We start from the raw sequence: 27909 nt of genomic DNA on the forward strand, positions 1-27909 counted from the left end.
TCCCTTCGAACGTATAAAACCAATTACAATTTTAATTGGAAATGGTGACAATCATAATTAATTGAATAACAAAATGATAAATATAAAATCTATACCTAAACATAATTCCAAAGTCAAACAAATTAACTCAAATCTTAAATTCAAATTTAAATAATAACAAACTTACCTAAACACAATCCTAAAACCAAATAAATTAACTTATCTTAAATTTAAATTTAAATTATAACAAATTTATTACATGATCCAGACACTATTGTATCTTGATTTATTTTCTCTATTTTTAATACTGTTCATTAATTTTCGGATATATTTAATTTTGATAAACAATGTTCAAAGATTACTGTAGAATTGGACTCATTAAAGTTTCGAAGATCATTCTAAACATTGACCATTTTTCTTTTGACAAAAGATAAACTTTATTGATGAGCCAAAAAAAATCACAAATAAGTTCAATAAGATAAAAGCATAAACCTCTTAAGAAGAGCGAGAATTTACAAGTACACTTCTAGAAATAGGCATAATGAAATTAGATAACAACCCTAAACTCATGCATCATGCTATTAGAAGACATAACTTTTTTATTTCGGCAAAAGATAGATCAAACTTTATTGATGAAAAACAAAATCACAAATAGATCTAATGGGATTATGGGAGGTTTACACATTACTAATACATAATTGGTGAGGTTATTACATATTACTAATACATAATTTGACATAAAAAATAGTGAATATCCAATTTGGTCTCTTATAATTTTTTTTGAAAGACTCAGAGGTTTCAAAACAAAAAAATATTTTTTTTGATTCTTGACATTTAATTTTGTGAGATTGGTTAGTTTTTCTATCAATATTGATATAAGAATTAATTAGTCTCATCAAAATAAAAATTAGGAGCCAATTTTTTTTTTTAGTTGAGAATCTCATTGTTTTTTGAAATAATCGTAAAACATCGTTTACAATTTTTTCTCCAAAAGAAACTTAAGAATAGAGGAAAGTGAAAGAAAGAAAAAAAATATAAAATTCACTATCCAAGTAGTAATACATAAAATTTCCAACTAGAACCTAATTAACAAACGACGAACCTGTATTATTGGAGGATGTTGGGGCTTATGACCTACTTATTACCATTGAGTTTTATAGTAATGTATACATAACATGTTTATCTTCCCCTTCCCCAATTTTATTAATTTGACCCACTAAGGAAAAAAAAAACCTTAAATTAAAACCTATTATTCATACAAAATATTTGGTCTCCGTTATTACAAATTTAGGTTTATAAACTTAGAGCTTAAGTGACAAATCAAGCATAGAGCTAGAGGGGCTTTCTGGCTTCTTTGTATGTCTCATCATGATTCCACTCCATTTATTGGGACATAAATTTGGCTTATGAATCATGGATTCCACCCTAACTCCAAGTGCCCTAATAGTATTATTATTGTTATAAGAAGAACCACAAAAATGGTGTGTGGGAAAGCTAGGGTAAGGGTGATAGGAAAAACAATAAGGGTAACCAAAAACACCAGCATCAATCTCTCGGCAACATTTCGCTAACGCGCGCTCTTGTTTATGTGCATTCTGGTGCCCTCCTAATGCTTGTGAAGAAGAGAACTCCTTCTTACAATAGTTGCATGAAAAAGCCTTTGCCTCTAAATTATTTGATGATGTCTTGTGCTCTATGTGGAAAAAATCATGTTCTTCCACTACTTTGGATCCATGAATTGAACTATCATTGGCTAACTTCACAAATTCTAGCATATGGGAATTTTTGTGGAGGTTTGATGCTTGATGTTTTTCATATTTGAGATCATCATTAGAACCATTTCTTGCCACCATGACTCAAAAGGAAAAAGAAAAGAGATAGAACTTGTTTATTTATTTTTCAAATCTATGGGAATGGATCATGGATAGAGAGATATGGCCAAGGCTTATATATATACAAAAGAATCTCATGATATGTACTATGTTATTGAGGAATTGAAGTGATATGAGGCATCTTGGACTAATTCTTTCTCAAATTATGTTTTTTCCTTACATAAGTTTCCATAGAATTATTTGACTATAGTAATTTATTGTGGCTCATTACTCAAGTAGTCAAACTCTCCATAACAAGAATATAAGACTAGTGGTCTTAATGTATCACAACTTTTATGTCATTGACAATATTTATTTTACAATATGGTTAATGTGTTTTAAGAATATATTTTTGAAAATAAAAAATATTATATGCACATTAAAAATTAATTATCATATCTTTGTGTTTAAATATGTGTATATTTTAATATATTTTCAACATGTATTTTATATTAATAATTAATTTTAGTAGTTAATTTTAATGTATATTTAGTATAATTATTTAAAAATATAATAAAAAATATTTTACCAAAAGTTATTAAAAAGAAATATATTTTTATATTTTTAATGTAAAAATTTTTATTATTATATTTTTAAAACATGCTTTTAAGATTGAAGATAGATAAATGTTTAAAAAAAAAGTAAAATTGGTAACATTTAAAATCATTGTGAATTCAATTTATCAGTGCATCTAAAGAGTTCAACGTGTTGGTCCAACATGTTGTTTGGATCAAATAGAAATTTATATCAAATTGATCTTATTATTTTGATTTTGATTAAACCCAATTTGGATAAACAATTTAAATAAGTTCTTTTGAAAGAAGAGTTTAAAGGCTTTTATTAATAACAACTTATAAATAAGTTATTTTGAATTTATATTTTTAATTATAGAAGTATTTATTTTAAAGTTGTAACGTTTGAATAAATAACTCAAAAAATATAATTTTTTTACACAAGAGAATGGATATTAAAATTATAATTCACAATAAATTTGATGGCAATATCAAAAAAATTATTGTGTAGTTAGTATTTACTATTTTATTATGTATGATATGGTAGGTAAAAATAAAAAAATAAATATGAAATGTGTGTCAATGTATATTTTATTGTTATTTTTTATTTTTTATTTTTATTCCTATTAGAACTCCCTCCTCTTTTATTTGGGTCAAGAACTTGTTATAACTAACTATAAAAATAATAGCAAACTATATAAAAATAAAATCACATGTGAAAAAAATAAAAATAAAATTGAGATTTCATACCACACACGATTTTAAATACAAATTTAATAATAAAAATAGAGTGGTAAAATCATATGTAGTAAGTGGTTCAGATGGAACATTGTCTGAAAATGGTGGTGGAGAGGTAATATTTCTAGTAGAAGAATCATTAGGTAAAAATAGTGGTGGTGGGTCAGTACTTTCAGCAGATAGAACAATGTGAAAATAATAGCGGAGGGCCAATACTTCCAGTAAATGGAACATTACGTGAAAATGATAGTAGAAAGCCAGTACTCCTAGCAGATAGAAGGAAAATAGTGGTGAAGGGTAGTATTCATTTTTCACATAGTTAAGAATGAAAGTATATATTTTTTGTTTTGAAATTATTTTTTTATCGGAAGTGATAGAATGACTCATCGAGAATGAAAGAAGTCATATATTTCTACTTTTTAAAAAAAACTGTGAATTAACTTTTTGAGAAGTTAAAAGCTTTTTTTGAAATAGAATGGTGCGCATATTATGACTCTTCATAATTCAAAAGTAAAAAATGTAGCTTCAACTAATTCCCAAACGGAATCTAAAAGTGAATTGGTGTTAATATGATTTATGTTTGGTAATTTTATATTAAAATAGATTATAATAAAATGAACTTTGTTTGGATTATATTAAGTTAATATTCAATTTGGTTCCTATAATTTAAGATCAAATTTAAAAATAATCCTTAAAATTATAATCGACTCAGTTTAGACTTCAAAATTTATAAAGATTAATAGTAACTCCCGTTAGCCTTTGAATTAATTTTTGTGAACAGCAACACAGCGTGTTAATTTTGCACGTTAATTTGTCAATATTTGATCTCTTCACTTAGGTTTTATGTGATTGAGATCTACTAGATCTCTAAACTTGACTAGCTCTCCAACATCCCCACTAAGACGATAATAACAAGTTCAATTTGAAAAATTTAGAGATCTAAGAGCAACAGTCAAACTTGATGTATCAAATCTTTTGAAAGCTCTAATACATTTTGATCACATGAAATCTGAAAGAGTAATCTAAATTATAACAAGTTAATGTATCAAATATACACGTTAATAATGGGAGGTACGATTACAAGTTTTGGGATCTGATTTGAGTCCATTTGAATTTTGAGGGTCAAATTGAGGCGTACATTGAGGTATTAAAATCTCTCAATTTAGAGTTGATTTAATATAATTTTATAAATTTATGATGTTAGTACCCAATTAGAACTAGAATAAAGCTCCACATCCAAGTTGTTATAACAACTTTTCCATTCACGCACCTGATTCTCATTTTTCTTATCCTCCTCCTCCTCCTCTTCTTCTTGCTAATTTCTTTATTAGTTCTGATTTTTTCTGATGTCATCATTAAATAATTTTTTAACTGTTTGTTCAAATCTAAATGAAATTTAGTTCATTTTTGTAAATTGAGTTAGGTTCACTTGATATTACTTTTAAGTATTCACTAAATCTGTTATTCCTTAAGAAATTCAATTCATCTCTTAGTTTAATTGAGTTCATTTGCTTGCAGAAATGAATTGAAATGTGTTTTTCTTACTGGTTGAATGTTTATCACTTTTTGTTTAAATATGAACCGAATTCGATTCATTTGTAAATTGAGTTAGGTTCACTTGATATTACTTTTAAATATTCACCAAATATGAACTGAATTCATTTGCAGAGATTCAGTGCATACAAAAATGAATTAAAATGTGTTTTTTTTGCTGATTGAATGTTTATCACTTTTTGTTTAAATATGAACCGAATTCGGTTCATTTGTAAATTGAGTTAGGTTCACTTGATATTACTTTTAAGTATTCAGCAAATCTGTTATTCCTTAAGAAATTCAGTTCAACTCTTAGTTTAATTGAGTTCATTTGCATGCAGAAATGAATTGAAATGTGTTTTTATTGCTGATCGAATGTTTTTGACTTTTTGTTCAAATCTGAACCGAATTTGATTCATTTGTGAATTGAGTTAAGTTCACTTTATACTACTATTAAGTATTTATCTGAACCAAATTCAGTTCATTTATAGATTCAAATGAACCTCAATTAAAGGAAGAAAAGAAAAAACGCATCAACAACAACAATAAAAGAATGACGATTGAGAGAAAATACGTGAAGAAGAAGAAGGAATGCAAAAACAAAGAAGGAGGAAAGCGAAGAAAAAGAAAGAAGAATGCGAAAATGAAGACGAAAACAAAGAAGCATTATCGAAATGTGCGTGTATACATGCGGGTGTAATGAAAGTGATTTTTGTTGAGTTTGGGCCTTCTTGATTGGATTTGGATACAAAAATACTTGAATGTGTAGTTGGATTGATTGTTAGAACTATTAGATATATGTTATGACATTTTATATATTAGCAAACTTCTGATGCCATAAAAAATAAATAAAAAAATTAATATGACCAATTTAAAATCTTTGAATAATGAATTTGATTCAAAAATTTTTCGAAGACCAACTAAATAAAATTAAATTGTTTAATTTTAAATATTATTTATATGAATTAATTTTTTTATAATTTTATTCTTGACAAAATTATTTTATTAATTATAAATTTGACGTATTAAATTTGAAGAGTGTGAAAATTTATATAATTAAAAAAATTAAAATTAAAATTTTAAACCATTTAAATTATTTATTTTTAAATATTCTAAAATAAAAAAAACTCTTAAATAAATTTTTATTTTTATTTTAAATAAATTTTTAAAAAATAAATAATTTTTTTAAAAACAAATTATTTACTCGCCAAGAGTGAAATGATTTATTTGTAAATAAGGAAGGAAAAGTATAACAGTGCCAGCTTAAAAATTTGAAATGTACACGTGGCCCAATCATAAATGAACACATCACAAATTGTAGATTATTCTAAAATTTACCATTCACCCTAAGACAGCACCTTCGTCAACACACGTACGGACGAATATTCCTCTGTTCCCAAGCCTTGTTTGCTTCTTAGGCAGCACCTTCGGATCTGAGATGCGTTCCTTTGATTTCTTCGTCTGAATCATTCTCTTTGCTCTTCACTCTCGCGGTTGTGCCTTTTTGTTCGCTTTCGGTGGTTTCGTTTCACTCATCTCAAAGCTCATACCATGAAGAAGAAGCTAGACACCCGTTTTCCTGCGGTAATTTTTTTTCCGTTAAGTTTTTTAATCCCTTTTTTTTGCGTTAACTTCTTTCTAGGTTTTTGTTGTTTTGTAAAGTGAAGGGAAATTTTCTCATTTGAATCGAACATTTCTTATATGTGGTGCTGGATTGGTCGTAATTGAATGTTTCTGAGCTGTGGGTAGAATTTGGTTAATGTGTGACTGTAATTTAGTGCAATTTCTGAGATTTTTGTGTTGGCAAATTAGGGTAAATAGGGCTATACTGATGTGGCTGTACTGGAGATCTGTGATTATTGTTCTTGGTTCTTAGCCTTTTTTTTTTTTTGGTATGTAATTGTTTTCGTTAGTGTTTTTGGGTTTTGTGGTTAGAGTTAGATTCAAAGTTAGTGATGGCTGCATCAACTGTTGAGACTAACAAACTGTGATTGGATACTGTATAGAAACAGAAATATAGAGACAATAGCCATACCAACTTGTTTGATTGTGGAGACGGACAGTGGCACAATTTCTCTTCTGAGAGACAAAACATATTGTTGTATTTCTGTACTTTCTAAAAATGGAAACAGAAAATATTTGTCTGGTGTGTCTCTGTCTCTATATTTTTGATTCAAAGACAAAATCTAATCACAACTTATATGAAGCTTATGTTTATGAATTTGGAGAATTTTGAAGTCGTGATTGGTCAACTTTAGCTGTCAATATGATATCAAAACTTTCAGTGTGAAAATTGTCATTTTCCCAGTGATGTGAAAATGTTGTTTGCTTCATGGTAATTATGATATTATATTGTCCAATCAAAGAAATATATAGAATCATGTGTCTCAGGCTCTCAGCATGAATGCTTCTTTGTTTGTTTATGTAACCCTAAGTAATTACAAGGGTGATGGGTCATTGTTTCTATGTTTCTTATGAAGAAATTTAGTGGGGGAAAAAAAGGATAGGTCATTTTGGTGAATAGAGGTTTCCTGTAAAATAGAAGTAAGAAACTAAGAAAGTAGAAAGAAGTAAAAGAACCTTGAATTTAAGAATTGGCAAAATATTGTTCAGTCTCTAAGCATTTTCTGCCCCCTCTTTAAATAAGTCATGTGAAATTAAAAGTGAAGTGTCAGTGAGTTACGTGTTGTGTGATTTTTTATGCTACTCTGGAGTGGTAAGTGACCTTAGACCTTGTTGAAAACTTCACATCAATCATGACCTTCTCGTATAACAAAATTCCGCAATATACCTGCACAAAATGGATCTCCATGGTGACAACATGGACAATATGATATAACAGAACAAGTGTTAAATATTTTGGAAAACTGTATCTTTCTCTATCCAAATAAAAAAAAAAGGAAAACTGATATTTCTAGACAATGTTAATGATGTTAATGGTTGATTTGCTCGAGGAAGAAAATCTTAGAGTAGCGCTTGATACTTATGTTTAAAGTTGAAGCAGGACATCCCAAAATCAATCTAATCCCATGTATATAGAGAGACACTGAGCTAACTTAATGTTTGCATGACAAATACGAGTTTGAATATTAAATATAGTACAAAATTCAATAGATATTTTTTAAAGATATATCATTATAAATAATTACAGCACAAAATTAACATCATGTAATCATTGTTACTTTGTCATGTGTTTGCGTAATTTATTAGAGCTCTAAGAAACATCATATGGGAGAGTAACAAGAGAGAATGCCAACTGATTTTTCAGTTAAAAGAAAGTATCATACTATCATCTTTCCCAATTGGATGCTAGAATGTAATTTGGGCATTGTTTAATTCATGTCCTTGGACTATATGAGGACTGAGATATAGAAGAATGATTTATATGATGGAAACATTTATTTGCAGGCTCGGATAAAGAAGATAATGCAAACAGATGAAGATGTTGGAAAGATAGCTCTAGCAGTCCCTGTTCTAGTGTGTGAGTTAATTTTTAAAATATTTTGTTAAAACATCCTCAACTTGCTCTTCTCTATCATATATTGTTGACATCACTCTCGAATTATTTGCAGCTAAAGCTTTAGAGCTATTTTTGCAAGATCTTTGTAACCGAACTTATTCAATAACTCTCCAAAGAGGAGCAAAAACCATGACTTCACTGCATTTGTAAGTTGACGAATTTTATGGCTTGTTTTATTTTTCTTCATCGTGCTCTTCTATTCTGAAGCATGTCCACTTAGGCATTTATAGAAATTGGCCTGCTAGTTTCATGCTGAAATTTGGTTTATTTATTTAGAAGTGGTATGTGAAACCCTTAAATTGTCTTCTAAAATTACCCTTCAATTAAGGGGTAATTGTGTGACTAAAACGCATCATGTGAGAGTAATTTTGAAAGAAAAGTTAGCAGAAGGTCTCTTGTTGCACCATTTGACAATGATAGTGTGTAAAATTGCACCTTTTCAAAATGTCAGAGATAAACTGTACATGAGCAAAAATTTGGGTGGGGGGTGAGGATAAATTGCATTAATACCCTATATAAAATAACAAACTGCATAGGCCCGCATATATCGCCTACCTGAATTACTGCATTTGTCATATATATATGGTCTGAATTCCATCTTAATATTAAATTTTAGCTGGGTGATAGTGATAAGTTTTAGAGCTCTAAGGCTGCGTTTGTTTGTAGAGACAGGACAGAATGAGAGTACGTAGGAATACATACGGAACTTGAAAAAAATGTTTGAAGAGGCAAAAAATTTTAATAAAAAAATATATAATAGTATTCATATTAAAATAAAATTTATAAATATAATTATTTTATTTTTAAATTTATTATTAATATGTAGGAATACATATGGTTAAGATTAACAAAAAAATAAATCTGAGTTTTATTAATTAAAAATTTTGTTTAGGTTAATAAGCCAAATTAATTTTAAATAAAAAATCAATTTTAAAAAAGAATCCGTTTTTACATAAAAAAAATTAGTTTTTGCACATAAAAATCTATTTTTATTTAGAAAATTAATTTTTTTTATTTAGAAAAATTAGTCACCCTTTGATAATATTTATCTTTCAAAAGTTTCAAGATTAATTATTTTTGTTATTATTTTTATTAGAAATCAAATAATATAATGCAAGGTTAAAATGGTATTGAGCTAAGGAATTATCCAGCCCAATAAAAAATTCTAAAAAAATGAGAGAGTACCTGAAAAGAGAGAAAGAAGGAGAACGTAGAAATAGAGAAAGAGCAGGGAGAAGAAAGTACCTCTCTGGAAACAATGCAATAGAAAAAATTAAGAAGGGGTAATAGTGGAATAATAAAAAATATCTATGGACAAAAAGAAAAACAAAATTTATAAGAAAGTCCATGTCCATTCTTCCAAATCCGTGTCCATCATTGTCCTTCGTAAAAGAGTGGACACAAAAGTATAAAAAATAGTTTCGGAGACAATGTGTTCAGTGTCCATGTCTCTGCTTCCAAACACTTTTTAAACATGTATTATCCATGTCATTGTGTCCTGTCTCCGAAAACAAATGCTACCTAAAGGATTGCTGCCTTATAAAAATTGAATTTCATGAAGTTCACTTGTTTCACATTAGGTGGCATTTCTTTTAATTTCAACTTCAGTGAAATTGATTGGGGAAAAAAGATTAGAAGCCTTTCTGTTTGAAGTGTTGAATGTACTATTGGTTATTGAAGCAATCTTTTGCATGAAGCTCTCTTCCCATTTCCCATTCATCATACTTGTGTCCTTGACTGAATTCATTGTGGCATGCTTGATTTTGTTTCATGAAAAGATGCCCTGTTCACCACTAAGATAAAGAAAGAAACTGAGTGAAAATAACTCTTGACGATGCCAAGGTATTTTGATCTGCTATTCTAATCCCATTTCGTCTTAATGACTACATTGATTTATAAGCAGTTCCATTGGTAATACAAGCTTGATAGCTGCTATGTTGAAGGGTTGGTCACCCTTTCCTCTTCTCACAAAGGCTGGAAAGCTGAGATTTGCTCAATATTCAAAACTACCGTTTGAGAATCGATGTGCATCTTCTAGTTTAGATACATGAACTTCAAGACTGGTCTGATCCTGACTGGCAGGGTTTTATCAAGATTCAAGATAAATAATGGGCTGATTGCTGCTCATTAACGTCCTCAATCCAATTAGTAGTGTAAAGTTATAAAACTGTCATATATTCCAGGCCGTGATTTTGCTGTTTGAGGTGATGGAAGTTCTTACCCAAATCTGTCGTGTAATGAGCAGGAGAAAACTGCTTTCTAAATTTTGCATTAAATTATTGCCAAGTCCAAATCTTTGCTCTTCCTTGTCTTTTAATGTCTTCCACCGTTAGAGGGAAATTCACTTCAATGCAAGCTTCAAAACCGTTACCTTCTTTTCTCCAGCCAAAAGTTTCCAGTCAAAAACTTTTCCCAATCAAGGAAACATTTAACATACATCTTTGCGTGAAAAATCATCGACTTAAAGGCGAACTCCGGAATTCAGATTAGGAGCTCTTGCCAACCACTTTTGAAGTCCTGTGCATCCAGGCTGTACTTGTAGGATCATGAAAAGGGTTGACATACTCCTCACTTTCGTCTTGCTCCACATATTCTACTACTGATTTCCTTCCGGTGTCTCATGTCCAGTATTTTCTTTGCTGTCTTCAACTTTTGTGTGTGCTTCCCAATCTTTGAATATCAGTTGATTCTTGCGCTTGGTTAGGAGACGTTGCTTTACATGCTGGATGAGTAGCGCAGAATTCGAGATCAATCAAATTGATGTAGGACAGAGGCTCTAGCTAGAATTTGACTAAGGATATAAGTTTTGGAACTGGGTCTTTTGGTGTATGTTGAAACTGCCACAAAAAAGATTGTTCTTCATCTTGATTATCTTGAACAGCTTTTGGGACTCTTACATTAATTACAACCCTCAGGCTATTCAGGTTATAATTATTAACTACAACTTTAGACACAAGTTACTAAACTAGAGCAATTCTCATTATATAATTATTGTTTTTTATTGACATTTACCACCAACCCAAGCTCTTGGGACTTGAAAATATGAACCTTGAACTCTTATTAAGCACGCATATATCCAACAGTATGCCATCAATAGAATATGCAAAATTACATAAATCACAAGATATTGCTTCATTTTTCTTCCTCTCTTGAAATTACTGCTTCTGCATCACCTTACTTGTGGAAAATGTGAATTGCAGAAAACATTGTGTACAAAGCTATAATGTTTTTGACTTCTTGAGAGACATTGTTAGCAAGGTTCCTGACTATGGCCATGGCCATGGCCATGGTCATTCTCATTCTGAAGGTGGGGTAGATGATCGTACCCTTCCAAAGAGAAGGTTTGTAATATGAAATCCAGTACCCTTTATATTTTTTTGCTTCACGTTTGTGTTCTTATAGAAATTAATGCCATCAAGTATGCTATACTCTGTCAGGAAAGCTGGTGGTGATGATTGTAATGACAGTGATGAAGAGGCTAAGAGGAGTAAGATGGTAATTGCACTTTCATGAAATTCCTTGTTTTTGTGTTTCAGATACTGATTATTACGTTTCCCATCAAAACAAATTAAAAATACTGATTATTATTTTTAAAGGACGATGAAAGATTAGTTGCAGGGACACCAACATTTTGAGTAAAATTTAAAATTGGCCTCAAACTTTTTTGAGAGTGATCACTTTCATCTTTGATCTTTGTTTATTTGTTTGTTATTCCCAAAACTTAGAAATTGTGAAACAGATCAGTCCCTTCTTTTGGTATGTTTTGGTTGTTTGGAGTGAGGACTAAAATGTGCCCTTTTGTTAGTTTAGGGACTCTGTCGCAATAAGTTTAAGGACAAACAAACTAATAAACAATGAGCAAGAACTAAAGTGGCCACTAGAATAAAGATTAAGGACTAATTTAGGACTTTATTTGCATGGAGTGGAAAGTTTTTTGGGTTGTGAAATTTATCATCACGATGTGTGATTGTGGATGATATAAAACTTTTCAAATACACCGGTGGATTTTAAAAGAAATATGCTAATCCCCTTTTTTCATGTTACCATGCTTGTATTGCTTAGGTTCCACTTAGAGGTTTTGCATAGTTCTTTGTCATTTATTGGTCAAAGGACAATATAAGTCCATGAATTGAGGAAATTCCCCGTATCTATATACTGGTTAGTCATGTTCTGCTGTTTGGTCAATAACACTTGTTTTTCTGCAGTATGAGTTAGGCCACAGTGGTGGCACTGGTAGAGGAAGAGGCCGAGGCAGAGGACGAGGTCGTGGTAGAGGGGCTCGAACTGCTGAAAGAGAGGCCCATCATCATCAGCAAGTTGAATCTGAGCCTTGCTCCTCAGTTCAGCACCCTAGCAAAGACATTCCAAATACTGGCATGTCACTAGACAATTCTCCAGAATCCAAGGAGGTTCCAAAAGAGAACACTGCATGTCATGAGGAAAATAATCAATCTCTGCGTAACATTGATCTAAATGCTAACTTAAATGAGAGCGAGGAGAAGAATACAAGCATGGAAGCTCCGGCCTCGTTGCCTCCAGCCACTTTGCCGCCATCCAGTCTGCCTGAACTGGCAACAGAGATAAATCACGAGGAAATCCCTGGCTGGTCCCTTTCTGATGCGGACAAGATGGCCATTGACACTATGCAGCTTGCAAATCTCGGTAGTCGGATAGATGATGATGAGGATTATGATGAGGAAGGGTGAAGGATATCACTTTGGGGAATTTGATCAGTTGAAATTTCATGATGACCGAAGAATAAGCAGCGCAAACTAGTGCTAGATGACTATAGACACTAGTAATTATAACCATACCAAATTCCTGAATGAATGTCCTCACTCATTATCTAGTATCTCATTGCTCTGTAGTAATCTAGTACCAATAATTTTAGGTTCCTACACTTTTTTTAGGGTTTGATGCTTGTACATGGTTGTTACTCTAGGTATAAGCTTGGTTTAGAGTTAATTTCATCATGCTGTGTGTTTATGATATCAATTGCCTTGTCAAATGATTTTCTGTTTAATATTGTTAGTCACAAGAGAAGGAAAAAGGATGGTAATGCAAGGATTGATAGAGTTTTCATATTTCAGTTCACTGCAACATCATCTGAAGAAGTTCTGAAGCTTACAGTACTAATTTCAAATCGGGGGAAAGAAATACAAATTACTAAAAGCTTGAGTGTTAGCACTAGAATTAGAGAAGATAAGAATGAAAGAAAAAGATGTATAGAATTGATTGTATGAATTGAAGTTGAAGAAGATATTGATGATTGACTATAATAAAGGAGATGAATTACCAAAATACAATTCTCTCAACTTCAATCGAAAAAGAGAAAACTCTTAATGAACCAATTATCTATTATAATAGTTTCTTATTTATACTATTTTTCTCATCACTAATATTTACTAGGATAATGCTAGGGAAACAAAAAAAATCAACCAGAATTTATTTTATTTAGCATTCATTAATTGTTAGAATAATTAATAAATTCTAAATAAAACAAATTCTGACTGTTTTAGCTAATTTCTTTTGGTTACTAAACATGTTCGTATTTACTAATACTCACTAATATCTAAATAGACACTTATTTCATAATTATCATATACAATGTTCGTATCATTAAGTGAATAGTTTCTCGGTTCCTTGTTTAATTATTGTAATTTGATCCATGCAATGTTAGTTGTACCATGCCACAAGAAGAGCAATTAATCAAATCAATGACTATAGTTTGTATAATATTTTACATAATTTCCATTATAGTATTTTTAGTCTAGTGTACATGGGGAGAATAAACAACTACAAAAGTACAAGACTCCTCTTTTAGAAGGGGAAAAAAAATAAGAAAGAAAATTGAGGACCCACGAGCATATCAGCAACGCACTATCTGACATGGTTGATAGCCCTCTCTCAACAACCACCATCTCCTTTTGAGCTTCACTTTTCACTGCTTTCTCATCTTCTGATTCTTCTTTAGCCTTAGAATCATGGCCTTGGGCTAGAATTTTCTTAGTATCCAAGTCCTTGTTTCAGCAAAAAGGTTTCTCTCATTGTTGAACTTTTTCTCCAGTTCATATGAAGGATGCAATACAAATGGTTAAATTAAAGGCAAGGGATTAGAAAAAGGAGCAAATAAACACCACTGAATAAAGCTGAGATCACAGACATTGAATTCCACATATCCCACATATCTTCTTGTGGGTTCATACATGATACTAGCATTGTATTCTCTGCTACCAGTCGATGTACCTCAATTTCTGTCCACAAAAACCAAAACTTTATCCGTTTATAGTTAAGATATTCATAGCTGGTTGTGATAACTAAAATATTCAGTATGAAACTAGTTGCAAAAGAATACACATAAGTCCATATCCAAGAGTTATAAGTACTATTTCCTCTATTTCATATTTTTGGTCGTTTTAACCTTTTGGGAATTCAATGTACCTACACAAACGATCTATGGATATACCAAAAAATCATAACAGCGGCTATCAGTATCAAATTCATAATTAAATTAACTTCTATTCCAATCAAATGTTAGAAAAAGAAAAGAAACACTGAAACCAAGATTCAACAGGTAAATGATGCATCACTACATTAAAAGCATTTCTGCATTTGTATTCTTTATTTGAAAGAAAATGGTACCTCTGCATTCGAAACAGTGGATGAAGAACGTATGGTTTCTAAATGATAATCATCTAATCTTGGCCCATTCTTGATTCGAATGAAGACAAGGGGAACATGCTTGATGAAGCAATAACATTGTCCTTTGTTGCGATCAATGCTTTCAATGAATTCATGTGGCATATCAGCGAATTCAATAAAATGCAGTTTCTCCAAATGCTTGATCCCAGAGGGAACCTCCTTCAAATTTGGTATCTTTCTAAGAATAAGAAATTCAAGTTCAGGCAAAGAATCTTTGTCTATAATGATGGAATGCACATCATTCAATCGAACTAGAACCAGTTTCTTCAATTTAGGAAATCCTTCTTTAAAATGCAAAATTTTACCATCATAAGCATTGTCACATAAACTGAGCCGCAATAGGTTTGGCAAGTTCTTCAATGAATTTATTGAATCATCTTTTAACAAGGATAAGTTGAGTCTTAGCTTCACAAGATATTCAAGTTTTGGAATCCAATCAGGCAACTTCTCTAGCCTTGCTTTCAGATTGAACCATCTAATTTGAGGCGGGGTTGATTCGAAATTCAAGTTAATGAATTCATCCGCAGATATTGCAGTGATGTTAAGAGATTCAAGGTGTTTCATCTCTGCTATTGAAGAACATAAGGCATTTCCATACTCACTCCTCACACGCCTTAAGCCCAACCTCCTTAACTGTGTCAGCTTTTTAAGTCCTTGAATAACATCAAGTTCATCATGATATGCCTCGATAAAAGAAAGGTTTTGTAGAGATGTCAGGCACTCAATTCCTTTTCTCATCGCAATCCCCCTTGTAGTTCCCAAAACAGAATAATCTGTGTTGAAGTTTCTGTAGTAACCACGAAGATATCTTAGCTTTGTGAGATTTTTTATCTCCTTTGGTAACTCATGGACAAGTGTTTGTCTTAGATCCAAGGTCTCTAAGTTTATCAGCTTGCCAATAGACTTGGGAAGAACCTTTATTTTCGTACTCCTCAAGTTTAAGTATCTCAAGTGAAATAAATTCCCCAAGTTACTTGGAATACAGTTCAGTGAAGTATCTTCGAAATCAAGTACCTTCAAGTGCTTGGACTTTACAAGAGATTTTTTCATGAAATTTTCAGGTAATGCACCTTTATCAAAAATATGGATTGCCCGGATGTGCAAGAGATCATTGAAGCTCAACAAATCTTTGGCACTAGTAAGAGAAAGGCGTCTCGGTTTTCCAATTGCAACTGGCGGACCATCTTCATGAAAGAAATGGCAAAAATTCGAGTCCTTCATCTTTCTTATGATCACTTCACGCAATAAATCGTGAACTTGGCATCTTTTAATTTTCCCATCAAAGCCTACTTTAGAGATTTGGACCAAACTTCTGTTTATTAACTCTGTTAAATACTCCATGGCAACTTCCTCTAAAGTTCTTCTCTCCATATACATAACAAAGCCTTCAGCTATCCATTGTCTTGTCAATCTCATAGGATTAATTGAGTAGTCTTCTGGATATATACCAAAATACAACATGCTTGCTCTTAAATAGTATGGCAAATCATCAAAACTCAGTGATAAAATCTTTGTCAAGTTAGTTAAATGAGCATTATGCTCTAGTTCCAGACTAAGATTTTGACTCACCTTTTTCCATTCGAACACAGTTTTAGGTTTCGTCGACAATAGACCACCGATGGCCACAATTGCCAGTGGTAGTCCGTTGCATTTTTTAATGATTTCATGAGACACATCCATGAGCTCTGATGGACAATTATGGCCGAGCTCGTATCTAAATGCCTTCTTGCAGAAGAGTTCCCAAGTTTTATTAGGAGGCAAGAGTTGTAGATTGTGCACATGAACAGGAAAAGCCTTCTTAAAGAACTCAGCAGCATGCATCATTCTAGTTGTGATTATGATTCTACTCCCTTTGTTGTTATTAGGCATGGCAAGTTCAATCTCATCAGAAAAACTTTGTTTCCATACATCATCAAAGAAAACCAAATACCTCTTTTGCTGAAGGTACTGCCTCACTTTTGTAATTAGTGACTTCTCGTCCATGTTCTGTATATTCTGAGGAAGAGGCGTGTCTTTGAAAAATTGCTCTATCAGGTCAATCAATAAACCCTTTATAGTGTATGATTGAGAAACTGTCACGAAGGCGTGACAATCAAAGTGAACTTTAACCACTTGGCTATCAAAAACAAGCTTGCCAAGAGTGGTTTTTCCTATTCCTCCCATTCCTACCACTGAAATCACAGAGCACCATCAACTAACCAATCAACCAATTCGTTTCTCGGAGATTCGAATCCCACAACTTCTGCTTCTTCAATGAAATGGGAAGCTAACCGAGGATCATACCATTTGACAGCTTCAATCCTTCTAGAACTGCTTGAACCTAGTTGTTCAAAAGGTGACCGAAAGTTATACCTTTCACTTCTTTCTTTGATTCCTCGAATTGTTAACTTAATGTCTTCTATCTCAGATAATATCCGATAATGAGACTTCAGAGTCACAAGGAAGTGACCAATCTTCTGGATTGAAGCCATAACTCCAGGATGATACACCTTTTGTGCCACATGAATGTATTCATCAATGACATCTTCTATGCGAATCGATGCTTCTTGCAGCTGCGCCACCCATATCTTTAGTCCTTCATTAGCTTCACCATTTGCAGCCCTTACATCTGCATCCCAGAGGAAGGCGTGAATGCTATCCAATTCATCCTTAATCTCTGTGAATGCCTGACGGCCACTTGCCAGAAAATTCCATTCTTCGTGTAGGAGCTGGTGAACTTGATTCAGAACAAACAATACTGCAGTTTCTGCCATTTTGCTTGGAACTCTTACTTCACTTCACGTCATCTTACTAGAACTCCTGCAAATTGAGGTTTAATTTCATTAGTCGACACAGTATTGTGGTTTTAAACTTAAAGCGTTTTTTTGCAACATCCTTAATATCATTACAAATGCACAATTATTGCATCTGCAACCACAAGAGCTTCATCAATTTGAATCATGCTTACGAAAAATGACAGTTAGGGTAAAATCATTGACAAAATCACAAGTGAATACTTAAATTGGTCCCTAAAGTTACATTCATGTCAATCTAGTCCTGAAAGTTTCGATTTACTCAATTTAATATTTCAACTTAGCATTTGTGACTCAGGTTAGTCCCTCACCTTATTTTGTCACATGCATGCTGAGATATACTGACAGCTGCCACACTGAACTCTCCAATGACTATCTGATGTGGCAATTGAAACTTTTTACCTCAATCTTGTTCTTTAAGAAACCTTTAAAACCCTAATCCTAATTTCATTTAAAAGGTTTAAAGGCTTCAAAGGTTTCTTAGGAGCAAATTGAAGTAAAAACCAATCTGACACAAAACCACGGATTAGAATGATAACATCTTTGTCTCTCACCACTCGAAAAATTGTAAGTAATTCAGTATTATTGGTAGCAAACTTGTACATATATGCATTTATTTCAAATCATGGAAAATGTTGAGTTTGATTCTTACCTGACGCAAGCATTTTGGCTGTGGGTTATGAATTATGATGGTTCGTTCGTTCGTTCGTTCGTTCGTTATCAGATTCGATTGGCCTGAAGAGAGAACTCAATCAAATAACAGTTTCTGTACTTCATTACGAGTTTGACTTCTGAAAATGTTCGATTTCTGAAATTTTCAACGTAATAAACTGGCTTTAATCAATATTTTATAAGCGTTTACTAATCAGATATGTTAGCTTAGCGTGAAGCGAATCATTTTTTGTTTATTTTACAATCAATGTGAACAATGCGGCGTTTACCATTGAAAACCATATAGAGTTTTAAAGTACATATATTGATTGATCCTTCCCTACAAAAAATAATTCTTGTCCCTTTTAAATATTGAAAGAAAAATTTACCATTTTAAAATATTAAAGAACTACTTTATACTTGCAATTTCTTGTCGGAAACAAAATTGAGAATTTACTTAGAAAAGAAAACTGCAGCGAAATTCTGTAGGCTAAAAGATTATGTTTATGAGAAAGTATTATTTCAATGCTGTTATGCATACAACTCTATCTTGATACCAGTGTTTTCTAATAACAATTATATTTTTATATTTTATACAGACGTCAGAAATATTTGATGTATCAATAGTGTTATTGATGTTATTTTACACAAATGTAGTTCATGAAATTCCAAAAGTAATGCTCCATCGAATTTAAAATGCCTAGTTCATTAACACAGACCCAAACAGTATGTATCTGATATAAATAAACGATTGTTGCCCACCAATTTTGATGGGTTAACATCAAGACTCGGAAAACATTCAATTATAGGTCTGATTGTGATATTATATTAGGAAATACAATAAGCCGAGACTTATTTGAGAAGTTAAAAAGAAAAAAAGTTATTACATTGTAGCCAACAAAAAAGGTTGACATAGTTACACACAGGAAGTGACCAACACCAAGAGATGGGGAAGGAAAACCTAAGGCTCAATTGCACCAATAGACCCAAAGTGCCTAAAAAACAGATATAAAAAAAGTGTGCCATGGCTTGATCACTAGGGCTAGGTTCAAAAACAGGGGTTTAAAAAACTTGAGTTCAATTTAAACTCAGGTTGCATCCTCCTGGCTGAAACTACAATGAGCCATGAATATGGAAAGCTTCCCCATTCATCTCGGAAAACGCGGAAGAAAAAAGAGACGACTCTGAAAACGAGGAGTCCATGACTTGAATTACAACAACTTTTTCATCTATAGTTCTATACAGTGTGCTTTTGCTCATCATTTTTTGCATTCACTGGTCCCTTCTAACAAATAGTATAGGTGAGTTAGGATAACTCTGAAGACGATTCTTCAAGCTTGGTTCTGAGTTATCACCTGATCCGGAGTTAGGTCTTATCTGTAATTAAAGATAGGATTAGTATTTCAAACATACAATGAAGTGAATCAATATTTACTAAATTCAACTTCAAAGGAAAGTTGTGTGTAGACACTATGCAACTGACACATTCCTCTCAGTTAACTGGAAAGGATCCACTGGGGGTAGCAATTTTATGATAGTGAGGAGATACGGCCCAAATATACTCTCAATTTGACATAAAACTGCTTCTCATTGATCCATCCCATCCTATATTTATTCCCTAAAATGGAGGTTTTGGACCTTCTGGTGAGGATATTTATTTACCTATTTAACCCTACTTCCTAGATCTTGAAAAATGAGTTGTCTTTTTAAACAAAAATCAAAATTGTAAAAATGTCATAAACCATTTGTTTTCTTCTCAGCCATTTATAGGTGAGTAGAAAAGAAATCTATTATTTACACTCAATATTCTCTCCTTCCTTTCTAACATATCTCAAACACTCCTAAGTAACATGATCCATTGTCCAATCCCTTACTTTCTGTTCCTTAGTCTAATTATTTTCATTTCCTAAAATTCCACATTTGACATACTATAATTTTATTAGATTTTGTCTCTTTATCTCTGCGAGGAATTACAAAAGTAACCAAGCCTTATCCACAAGGTTAGAAACACTGAATGCATCAAAATTCGAGCTTGCTGCCAATATTATGTTGTGTGAGATCAACTGAATTAGCAAGAGAAAAAACACCCACAATACGAACCTCATATTTGTTGAGTAATGATGCCAGCAATGTTGCAATGACTTGGATAACAAATTTCTGCCCAACACATGCGCGTGTACCAGATCCGAAAGGCAGAAATGCTGCGTTTTCATTTGGATCATTTAGTTCGAGCAAATTGAAACCAGACTTTGTAACTTCTTCTGCAGAACCTGAAAGGGTTATGAATATTAAAGGATCAGAAAAGCTCTAAAGATGAAGTTTGAGCTCTAAACTTGCCATAAAACTATTCAACTCACCCAAATTATGGACAAACTAGTTTTCTTTTCCCAATATTTATTTCAGGGTTATATTTTTTTTTTTTTCAGGAAAAGGCTAAAGATTACAAATTCAAAACAGAAAACCTGTCAATGTGATGTAGTAGCAGATACCTGATTCCTTTGCATGATTTGATAGAAATCGGTACGGATTAAAGTCACTTGCATCACTCCCCCAACTGGAGTCATCCTTTTGTACCAATTGAACAGGCACAACCAGCACTGCTGCAGCAGGTATGGTTACACCAGTTGAAAGACTTAAGTCTGACATAAGAATGAACATTCATGAAGAAGTTATAAATCAGTTAGCATCTAGTTTTCTTTTTTTCAATAATAATAATAATAACAAAAATAGTTAGCATCTCCAACACAAAAGCCTCAAGGAATCCATTTACAGTGACTAATATGTAATATCTCACCATGTTCCAGAGAACATCGCTGTAGCATGGGACCAGTGGGCAGAAGGCGTGCAGATTCATAGATTGTAGCCAATAACAAAGGCATCCTGTAAATATCCTCCTGCTCATATTTTGATGGGTTCCTCCCTACCATGCTAATCTCAGAATAAACCTACAAAACAACAGTAGGCACATTTTTTAGTCTATAAACAAAACCCTGTTCAGGTTTTCCTTCGAACTGATAACAGAATAACTGTTGAGTTTGTTGACAATATATTTAATAAGTATCATTTTTAAAGGAAAGGACAGAAATGTATCAGCAGCCAAAGCAAAACACAAATAAACACAACCGACAGATCCGCAAAAACATAAACAAGACATACATGCAAATACAGATTTCCGAATGATGTCTGTAATTCTGTATGTTATTTATAAGAATCAGAAATTTTCAATATTTTAGGCTTTTAGTATATTCAACTTAGTACTCCTTCCAATAAGTAGGTTGAGAATCCAGTGCGTCTAATGAATTGATTGTAAGGTGGTCAGTAAGGATAGTAGAGTTTCTGTTTTGAGCATTGAAGAATACACAAAGATAACATGATCGTTACTAAATTTCAAAGATGAAGTAGATCATATAATGAAGACTGAATAAAACAGATTGCTACCTTGTCCTGTATTTCTGGATGCATGACAAGCCTAGTCAATATATTGGAAATTAAAGCAGCAGTTGTGTGACATCCATGAAACATCACACGCATGATGTTCCCAGAAGGCTCTTCTTTTTCTTTAGCATTTTGATGATCATTGAGGTCACGGAAGAAATAGTAATCGCCAAACTCATTATCAGAGCAGCACTGCGAACAATGTGCTGACTTTATTTCTTTGTTAAAACTTTCGTTATGAACATTTTGATCAATTTGGCCAAATAGCTTGCAGCTTTTTCTGCAATGCTGAGCGATATCACTAGTTAAGCATTTCAGCTTAGTACATAAGCGTTGATACCTCCAAAATCCTTGTTTCCAGAAAGGAGTAACATTATAGGAAGCCCAAAAGCAAGCATCTTTAGCAATCATCATAAGGAGTTCCTCATAAATTGCAGCTTTTGGACAGGCCAAGAAGCCATCTCCAAAGAATGTGGCTCCCATTAGGGTGAAAGCTATATGCTGAGAAACCAACCCACAATCAATATTTCCTTTGGCACTGATGTTTTCTATTTTATCCACAATAAAGTCTGTAACATTCATTGGAATCAGATCAGCAGTCTTGAGCAATCTTTCATTCAATTCTGTTGCCAATGTTTCTCTTCTCTTTTGCACCTGAAGACAATTAAAATTATGACCCTACTAAGTCAGAATGACAACAATATTCACAATGAAGAGAGTATCGGTAATTTCTCAAGACATTTGTGATGCATAATGATAATTTGATCAGCATTCAATATCTCAGAGCGAAATCCCACAAATATTTTGAGATTAGAGAACAAATAACGGTGTATCTTATAACCTGAAAAACTAAAGTTCACAAGTTACCTTTACTGGTGAACGTAAATATGTAATAATCATTGGGAAATAGGGGACAATACCTGGTACCAGCTGTAAGTATCAATACAAAACATCTGAAGATATGCTTTTACTATTATATGAATGTAAATATACAAGTAAACTTGCGTTTCATATTCCAGTCCAGTTCAACAGTTAGTTAGCAAAATGCCTCATTTGGCCTTTTGAGTACTGACTTTCCCTTGAATTGAATTTGAAAGAGAAATCATGTATTTTATAGTGTTATAAACTTGGATTCCTTAAAACATTGCCAAAGTAAGCAATAAATTAGGTTACAGAATAGGCCAAGACTATTAGAAGCACAATAAACTGCAAGATGGGAACATGAATAGATGATTGAAAGTTAATTATACTGTTAGGAAACCTTTTCATAAGAAGGGGCAAAGAGGCATGATTGCCCAAAGGCTAGACGAAATGCTTTTCCAGTAAAAGGCAACTTATCCTCAGCTTTTATAAGCATCTCTTGAATCAGTAGAGGATCCTTAACTGACACCAAAAGCTGAGTAGGACCTAACCACAACTTAACAATTGGTCCATACTTCTCATGGGATTTTGACAAAACATCTGCAAATGAAAAAGGTACATTATAGAATTGATTAAAAATAATTATAACTGACTGTTATATTATTCATTACTCAATGCCAGAAACAAATAACTGGCGCTAAAGGATATTATACGGTTACTTAGGATTACACTGCCACATCCATTCATTTTTAGTACAGCATACGATCATCATGAAATAAAGAAAAACAATAACCAACACTTTTACCCATTCCATCTATTTTATTTCAATATCAAATACCTAATACCTATTTGTGCTTAAGGAAAAGGTTATGAACCAGCTTTAAATATCAAAATCTTGCATTTATTTACCAATATTGAGTCTAGCAGAGGGGATAATCTAACCCCACAATTTGGCATACCATGATTTGAATCCCAAATAGGAGTGGTGCCAAAATTTAGAGTCCAATCTTGCTTCAAACAAGATTAACTCCACTTGAAGATACATACGAAAGAAATAATAATAATTATTAACAAAAGAACTATGGTTTGATATATAAAAAATTGTTCATCCTTTTCTCTAGACAAACAATCTGATTCCATAATAAACATTCCCTTTTCGATCAATTTATTGTTTTCCGTCAATCCTGTAAGACTTAAATTCTTTTGATTTACCATAAGATCTAGATTGATTTCTCTTATTTGAATACAGCTTATACTTTATGGCAATCTCGTTTATATTTTTCAACCTAAACATCATCATAATCATCAATAATTAAAAGCGGTTTACCGATTTATTCAACTACTAACTTATCCGAGACACAAGTGCATCGCTATATTTATCATCAACTGATTCTAAACTCGAAAGAGCCTTAGCCTGACACTATTCAGCTAGATACACTTGCATGTTGACTATAAAATTTGATCCAATTTCTGAAAACAACACACAGTAAGCAACTGAAGAAATCATCTTCCCATTCCATAACTCAAGAAGCAATCCATCCACTCAACAAAGTCAATAAACAAATATTTCAATCCCCAACTAAATCATTGCCCAGAAAATCACAAGGTCAAACATCTAAAAAAAATAATAATAATAAGTTTCAAAACGTTAGCAACAACAACAAATTCAACCAAATTCACGAGGAAATAAAGAAATAAACAAAAGAAGCATCATGAACAAGAAGTTACCGGTGAGATTTTCGCGGGAAATAAGCTTAGAGTGGCCATAAAAAGAGGGACAGGGAGGTCCAGGAATGTTTCTTGCCCTGTGCCAAAGACTAAAGAGGTTGAAGAGTTTCCTGAGAAGGAGTCCGGTGACGACGACGAGAGAGAGCCATAGGAAAGCGTTGAGCTCCCTGTTAGCTAAGTCTCTGAGAAGCTCAGAGGAACTTTGAACATGGCTGTCGCTGTTGCATCTACTTCTTGAGTAGTGAAGAAGAAGAAGCCCTAAGAAACTCGTTGGAACAGAAGAAGAATCGTCGCATGGATATGGAATACTACTCATTTTCTCATCGATCAGAATTCAGCAGCAGTTACCAGAATCAAAATTGATGATTGGATTGTGATGATGATGAAGGAGGTTGTTCACTTCTTCCTTCCCAGTTTTGACTTGTTTTCAGATAAGAAGGAGAGAAATGACGGGCACAAAACGACGTCGTTTGGTTTGGTGGAGTATGGTCCAGTGATCTGTGACGGTGTCGTTTATCGGGTTGCGTGTTATGTGATGAAGGTGCCACGTGTCTTATTGTGGGGACTATAATCTGCTGACTTGACATCCGTAACGGTCACGTCGCTTTTTAACGGATGTCAAGTTCTTCTAAGTCTTCTACGGCGGCGTTTATTTTGTGGAGAGCCATGCAAATTGTAGAAAAGGTGATTTGAGAAACAGAAAAAGAGACACACGGTCACGGACACTTTGTCTTGGAACACACAAATTTTTCTTTTTTTTTTTGTTTACACCAGGATATTTTCGGAAGTCCAATGACTAATTCTTCAAGTATTGCAAAAGTACATAAAGTAAGCAATTATATAATTCTTCTAGTGAATATCGAACTCGAAAAAATGATTAAAAAACACAGACCGTATCAACTTGGTAAATTTTTCTTTTATTATTAGGACCAGTATAATCATTATTTGAATCCTATCATGCATATATAGTAATTCATTCTTGAGCCATCCATTTCTAAATGAAATTCAAATTTATTATAGATCAATTTTTAATTTGTTAGACTAAAAAATACGGTGGACATTTAAAAAAATATACTTTTTATATAATAGACATAATTAAAAATTTATAAACAATATTATATACACAAAAAAATTAATTATTAAATTAATTATTATATTTTAATATATATTTTATATGAGTAATTAATTTGATGATTACTCTTTGTTATAGATATTATAGTCGAAAATTTATTGGTTAAGCAGATAAAAATATAAAAGTTTTTATTTTTTTATGTTTTTTATATAAAATGTTTAAATTTAATTTACATCTTCCAATCTAAGACAACTTGTTAGAAAAAGCATGTATTATTATCATCATCATCAAATCCTCTTGGATCTAAATAAAGATTTTTTTGTATCTTTCATTTAGCTTTGTATGTTGATAACGAAATTGTAATATTAAACAAATATTTTTTTCATAATATCCGGAAATGATATTTTTAGGAGTGCAACTCAATTTTGAAACAAACTCTTTTTCAGAAAATTCCATAAGAGTCCCTACAGCAAGCAAAAAATGAGAGTTGCAAATTGACCATTAGGCTGATATTTAAAAATAGGGTTTTGCTATCTGGTGTCTAACTGCATAAGTTAAACATACCATAAAAAAATATTTTATTGTTATTTATTGTTTTTGTACATTAAAAATGTAAAAAAAAAAAGTTATTTTTGTAATAAATAATATTAAAATATTTTTTAATAGTATAATTAAGTAATTAATTAGATAATGTTACAGTGCAAAAGCAAATTTTTTTTCTTACCTTTCTAAAATGTGGTAAAAGCAGAAGAAGAAAATACTTGTTTGCATTGGTCTCTACTTGGTCCGACAAATATTCTAGTATTGCATAATTAAGCATAACTTGGTCCACATTTCATGTCAATTCTACAATACTACAGCATTTGTCGGGTCAAGTAAAAACCAATACAAACATGTGTTTTCTTTTTCTGCTTTCACCACATTTCAACAAGTGAGAAAAAAAATTTGCTTCCGCACTATAGCATTACCCTAATTAACCTAAATCTTTAGGATATAAGATAGTAAAACCCTTAAAATTATACTTTATTTTTGAATTTAAAACAAGACCCATATTACAACAAAAGGTGTTATCTCAGCAAGAAAATTGCATTACATTAATTTTCTCAAAGAGGCCACCCTTACATGAGATTCCAAGATTAGTTTTAAGTTAAAACTTTATTTTCTTCTTGGTTAATAACATTCATGTGAGAATGAGGGAGAGACAAGAGCTTGTTGGATGCTTCAACATTCTGATTTGAATTTTTTCCATCAATAATGTGAACACACTTTAGAGCAAAGGATATATTCTCATCTGTCACTTTGTTCTCCATTATTTGTTCCTTATTCTTTCCCCACAATACTGAGTATACAGAACATGAAATACAAGGTTGGGCAACTAACTAAATAATTTTTTATTGTTAATGTCTTTATAAGAACATTTTTTTCTTTAATTAATTTTAAGTTTAATTATTATTTCAGTTCCTATAATTTTATTAAATTTTTAATCAGATTTTTACATTTTTTTCTTTTCGATTGAATCCTTATATTATATCAGATTTTGTAATTAAATTCATATCGTGACAAAAATATTGAAATTAATAGAATATTCTGTCAAACAAAACGAATATACCTAACATTTCACTGAATATTCTGTATAATTTAATAGAATATTCCATTAATTCTAACATTTTTATCACGGTAAGAACTTAATTATAAAATCTGATATGGTATAGAGACCCAATTAAAAAAAATATAGGAACTTAATTAAAAATTCAATGAAACTATAGAGATCGCTAGAATAATTACACCTTAATTTTATTTGAATATGCGATTCCCATTATTGCAATAAATTTGTTTTTAGAAGTGAAAATAACGGAACTTATTAGTAATATATTTTTGCATATAAATAATTATTCATTTATGCTTAAATAAATTTTCAAAACCAAAAGGCATCGGTAAATCTAGCACTATGTTCATTAATTAATTGATATTATATATAAATTAGTGTATTAATAGGCACTAACATATTTATTAATAACACTCTACCTTTTAATCAAGAAATTTCAGATTTATTTTTAGAAATAATAAAATATATGTATGTGTGTTTACCCTCCTAGATAAATTTGCTCAGCGAGAAGAAAGAAGCCCATTATAGCGACAATGATCATCATTAGAGGGATAAATGCAGTTGCAAATACAGGCCCTTTCTTTTGCATCACTAATCCTTGCACATAGTATGACATGCTTGATGAAAACACCCCCTAATAACATAACACCAACCTTAAAATGATAAACATGTTATATGAGTATAGCTAAGAAAGTAAGATGTTATACATTAATTAGGTTTAATTATCTGTTTTTTAAATAATTTTATTAAAATTATAATTAGGTTTTTATGTTTTTTTAATTAGGTCTTTACACTATTTTTTATTTTATAATTAAGTCATTTTTAATGTAAAAAATATTATAATTAACTGAATATTTTTTTCCAAAATTAAAGGTATTTATAATTAAAAATCTAATTAGATTTTTGATA

At 31.8% G+C, this 27909-nt stretch overlaps 4 protein-coding genes across 5 annotated transcripts in view; 1 reads left to right on the forward strand and 3 right to left on the reverse strand.

Annotated features, from left to right (window-relative positions):
- Window positions 1-5991: 5991 nt before the first annotated feature.
- LOC107471946 (uncharacterized) lies at window positions 5992-13235 on the forward strand. Its single transcript, XM_016091500.3, has 6 exons — window positions 5992-6217; window positions 8042-8114; window positions 8206-8299; window positions 11354-11494; window positions 11591-11648; window positions 12359-13235. Exons 1-6 carry the CDS (start codon window positions 6185-6187, stop codon window positions 12857-12859), a joined length of 900 nt encoding a protein of 299 aa, XP_015946986.1. The 5' UTR covers window positions 5992-6184; the 3' UTR covers window positions 12860-13235.
- Window positions 13236-13908: 673 nt separating this feature from the next.
- On the reverse strand, window positions 13909-18528 carry LOC107472022 (disease resistance protein RPM1-like). Its single transcript, XM_052255027.1, is given in 4 exon segments — window positions 13909-14407; window positions 14796-17038; window positions 17041-17654; window positions 18300-18528. Coding segments are annotated over 3 exon segments (2835 nt in total). The 5' UTR covers window positions 17609-17654; window positions 18300-18528; the 3' UTR covers window positions 13909-14383.
- A 561-nt stretch (window positions 18529-19089) lies between these two features.
- Window positions 19090-24766, reverse strand: LOC107471890 (geranylhydroquinone 3''-hydroxylase CYP76B74). 2 transcript variants are annotated; one of them, XM_052255265.1, is made up of 7 exons: window positions 24323-24766; window positions 22995-23194; window positions 21737-22387; window positions 21093-21243; window positions 20788-20937; window positions 20399-20559; window positions 19090-19675 (listed from the first exon to the last, which is right to left on the reverse strand). In XM_052255265.1, the coding sequence occupies exons 1-7, from the start codon at window positions 24636-24638 to the stop codon at window positions 19571-19573; spliced, it is 1734 nt and encodes a 577-aa protein (XP_052111225.1). In that variant the 5' UTR covers window positions 24639-24766; the 3' UTR covers window positions 19090-19570. The 2 variants fall into 2 exon arrangements, with proteins under 2 accessions (XP_052111225.1, XP_015946902.1); XM_016091416.3 differs by having other exon boundaries at window positions 20399-20568; window positions 24323-24765.
- A 2712-nt stretch (window positions 24767-27478) lies between these two features.
- The window catches only part of LOC107471637 (WAT1-related protein At5g07050-like), a 4501-nt gene continuing 4070 nt past the window's right edge, over window positions 27479-27909 (reverse strand). The window contains 1 exon segment of the mRNA XM_016091128.3: window positions 27479-27634. Within this exon segment, the coding sequence (XP_015946614.1) occupies window positions 27479-27634 (156 nt within the window).

The sequence above is a fragment of the Arachis duranensis genome, chromosome 10, assembly GCF_000817695.3.
Source record: "Arachis duranensis cultivar V14167 chromosome 10, aradu.V14167.gnm2.J7QH, whole genome shotgun sequence".
Classification (NCBI taxonomy): Eukaryota; Viridiplantae; Streptophyta; class Magnoliopsida; order Fabales; family Fabaceae; genus Arachis; species Arachis duranensis.

Bases quoted from the DNA above. Each gene is read 5' to 3' on its own strand.
- LOC107471946 (XM_016091500.3), top strand. From the start codon at position 6,185: ATGAAGAAGAAGCTAGACACCCGTTTTCCTGCG. The intron at 8,300-11,353 runs GTAAGTTGACGA...TGTGAATTGCAG, and splicing joins ACCATGACTTCACTGCATTT to AAAACATTGTGTACAAAGCT. The intron at 11,495-11,590 runs GTTTGTAATATG...ATACTCTGTCAG, and splicing joins CGTACCCTTCCAAAGAGAAG to GAAAGCTGGTGGTGATGATT.
- LOC107471890 (XM_016091416.3), bottom strand. From the start codon at position 24,638: ATGAGTAGTATTCCATATCCATGCGACGATTCTTCTTCTGTTCCAACG. The intron at 21,244-21,736 runs GTAGCAATCTGT...GTTGTTTTGTAG, and splicing joins ATCCAGAAATACAGGACAAG to GTTTATTCTGAGATTAGCAT. The intron at 19,676-20,398 runs GTTCGTATTGTG...CTTTAATTACAG, and splicing joins CATTACTCAACAAATATGAG to ATAAGACCTAACTCCGGATC.